We start from the raw sequence: 3,366 nt of genomic DNA, 5'->3' as shown, positions 1-3,366 counted from the left end.
CGGGGGGCAGGGGGGTGTTAAGTGTCCTGACTGTTGGTGTTGGTTCTGTGGGTCCACGTGTGAATCAGATGTGACGACGGGTTAGATCAAAAAGTTCTGGAGTCTACAGCAACTGTTTAAACTCACAGGAATAGAATAAAATTATGATCACGTTAAATAGAAAACGGAAACATCCAAATAAGAGAAATATTTATATATTTATATATATATGAATATATATTTCTGTATGTAACTGACTGTACTACAGTCCACTACAGTACGATGTATTTTGAACCTCACGTGTTGTCATGCGTGTGCGTACACTGAGCCCCCCCTCCCTCACCCCTCCCCCCTGTAGACATGTAGATACTGTAACATTGATGTGGAGGATTCTGATCCGTCTATTTTAGCACCGTTCTGCTGACTGAGTTCCTGTTTTCCGCACGACTCGTCTCGTGTTACGCAGCGCTCGCTGATGTCGCTGTAGACTAGCAACAGTCTTCTCATGACTTTATCACTCAAATGTCAAACACGTGTCCAAATTCCACGTCATAAACACGGCCTGGGCAGACGGACTCGACGCCACCGCTGTATTCGTTCTGTCCGTTAACTGTTCTCCGCCCCAGTGTTCTCCTGGTTCTACTGGACTGTTGAAAAGGGATTCGAAAGTGAAAGAGTTTAATCTACCCTACAGGACAACCTGGTACTGGTACTGGTACACACTGACCCACCACGCGGTTCTCAGTGGGATTGTTGCTCGGCTTTGTTCCAAGGAGGGTTCGATTGCCGATCGTTTACGTTCACATCAACATTTCATCTTTGCTCTGGTTTGAATTTCAACCAATTAGATTCTTTTTTTTTACTTGTTGTCACCCACCCTCGCTGCTGCCAACACCTCAGACCCTCGTACCTGACTCTGCCACATCGGCAATGTCCACCCCTTGTTCTTGTGCCATGAAGCCCAGGACAGAAAATATTGCGAAGCCAGACACAAAGCTGGTTCCACTGTTGAGGCCTCCCAGCAGCAGACAGTCCCTGTGTCACACATGGAGGTCGTTAGTGGACACGCACCCACTTCAGTTCACTCACACGCCATCAGCTGCCACTACTACAGTCTCACCACCCCCTCCACCCCCCGCCCCCGAGGCGCAGCTCACCTGTAGCAGTTGTATCTGTAATTGTTGTAGCTCCCCAGTGATGTCATGGCGCCCAGACAGATGGCGTAGGAGAAGAAGATCTGAGTTCCTGCATCGATCCACACCTGAGGGTAAGACAGAGGGGAGGTTTACTGCACGGAAGAGGAGTCGACCGCGACCCCCTTGTTGAGCACCGCTGAGCTTCTACAACTGTCTCTGACCGACAACTGTGACATCACAGAGCGTCCAGGTTTACCTCTGGATCCTGGAGGCGGGACAGGTCGGGGTAAAGGTAGAACTTTATCCCTTGAGCAGCACCTGGTAACGTCACGCCGCAAAATACAATTTTGAAAATGTAAAAAAAAACAAAAAACTGTCTTTTAGTCCAGCACCAGAGAAAACAAAAAAATAATAACATTTATAAATAAAATTTAACTGAAAAAAGGAATTTAGCAAGCACTCTGATTGGCTGAAGATATAGCCAATGAGCCAATCCCAGCAGGTTTTGAGTTCAGACCATGTGGACCACATGTACAGATGAAAAGATTCACACTCACATTCACACCAGAGGTCAGTCTGGAGTGAATAATGAACTAAACTCCAATCTGTGTGTTTTTGGACAGAGGGAGGAACGTTGAGAACCCCCCCGTCCCCGCCCCCCCAGGTAAATGTCAGAGTTGGTGTTGGTCGTGGTCGATGTTTGTCATTCTGGACACGCTGTTCTGCTCCGAGCAGCCAGGGCGGCCCCCCCCGTCCCCCCCCCCCCAGGTAAATGTCAGAGTTGGTGTTGGTCGTGGTCGATGTTTGTCATTCTGGACACGCTGTTCTGCTCCGAGCAGCCAGGGCGGCCATTGTTGTCCAGACGCTGAGGCCGGAGCAGAGCGAGGGCTGAGGAGGAGCAGTCGACAGGAAGTCTGGCCAAGAGGCGACTCTCGGGGCAGCTCAGAGACGTGTGTGTGTGTGTGTGTGTGTAAATCAGCCGCTGTTTTCTCTCCCGGCAACGGTTTTTGTCACTCATTTGTCGGGACAGAAAGTGGAGGCCAAACGGCGTCCAGGCAACACGTGCGTCCAATCAAACACTCACTTTCCCAGTGGACTTGACTCCTTTCCAGATGCAGAAGAAGCAGATGACCCACACGGCCAGGAGACACAGGGCCAGGTCCCACTTCAGAGGACCCATGTCCTCGATCCCAGAGGAGATGCTCAGGACGTTGTGTCTACACAGGACAGAGACGGACGCTTTAGAAACGGATCGTGTCCAGGACGTCACGACCGGAGACAAAGACGAGACACTTGGAATTCCCTGTGTAAGCTCTGTGGCTCTGGGGGGGGGGGCAGTTACAGTCGCTGTGCCTCCCCCCCCCCCTCCTGTGGACTAACCCTCCAGCGAACACTTACTCCCAGAACTCGGTGACGGGGGAGGTGAAGTTGGTGCCGTTGGCGGCCAGCCACAAGCTCCTGTTCCTGCGGACCGTGTCCTCCACGCAGCTCTCCGTGTTCCAGGCCTGGTTACATTTTGCCCACGGGAGCTCGGGCTGAAAGCACTGGAACAGGTAGTAGAGCCCCCAGGCCAGGATGACGATGTAGTAGACGTTGAGTAGAGACACGATGACGATGGAGGCGTAGCCGATACCTGCAGGACCACGACGGACAGGAAGAGGGAGACAGAGAAACAATGAGATAAACCGTATATATTTAATGATTAGATTTAGTATATTTATATATTTATCAATCCCTAAAAACTGGATGAACACGTGACAGAGGTCAGGGGCTGACCAGTGACCCACTGAGCCACAGCTATTCAACAGTAGAGAACAATGAGCAGGAAGGAGAACGGGTCCGTGTTTAGGAACGGTACCAACAGGAACAGTGTTTGGGACCGGTCCAGGGTGAAACTCTGCCCTCTAGTGTTGACTCCTGTTCTTTTCCTCACACCCTGGTCCAGCAGCGTGACCTTTGAACCTGTATTTATTTTTTTAATGACTGTTGCTGCTCCTGTCGTTCTCTACGCTTCAGTACGTGGAAACGGAGAAGGCTGAAAAAAGAAGCGTTCGGGGAACAGCGGCGTTCCCTGGCAGCTGCAGACGATCCGATGCTTCGTCGTTTCCTCTCTGAGAACCAGTCCAGGATTCACAGCAGCTGCTGCGACCGTCATCACAGCAGCTGTCACTCCAAGGCAGGAGGGTGGCACCGCCGGGCGATGACAGGGGTATCTGGACATCGGTGGCAAATACGGACCTCAGATTTAGAG

The 3,366-nt window shown here is 51.3% G+C and overlaps 1 protein-coding gene across 2 annotated transcripts in view; it reads right to left on the bottom strand.

The window, feature by feature from the left end:
• LOC103385522 (sodium- and chloride-dependent taurine transporter) overlaps positions 1-3,366 on the bottom strand; it is a 31,671-nt gene that overhangs the window by 24,843 nt on the left and 3,462 nt on the right. The window contains exons 4-8 of one of the 2 annotated variants that reach the window (XM_008319444.3): positions 2,514-2,748; positions 2,194-2,332; positions 1,372-1,488; positions 1,137-1,240; positions 890-1,014 (exon numbers count right to left, since the gene is read on the bottom strand). In XM_008319444.3, coding sequence (XP_008317666.1) covers positions 890-1,014; positions 1,137-1,240; positions 1,372-1,488; positions 2,194-2,332; positions 2,514-2,748 — 720 coding nt within the window. Of the gene's footprint in view, positions 1-889; positions 1,015-1,136; positions 1,241-1,371; positions 1,489-2,193; positions 2,333-2,509; positions 2,749-3,366 lie in introns of those variants that run through there. The other variant, XM_017035862.2, reaches the window with a different exon arrangement.

Source organism: Cynoglossus semilaevis, chromosome 10 (assembly GCF_000523025.1).
Source record: "Cynoglossus semilaevis isolate Cse_v1.0 chromosome 10, Cse_v1.0, whole genome shotgun sequence".
In the NCBI taxonomy this organism is placed as follows: Eukaryota; Metazoa; Chordata; class Actinopteri; order Pleuronectiformes; family Cynoglossidae; genus Cynoglossus; species Cynoglossus semilaevis.
This window is presented reverse-complemented; position numbering and strand designations above follow the sequence as displayed.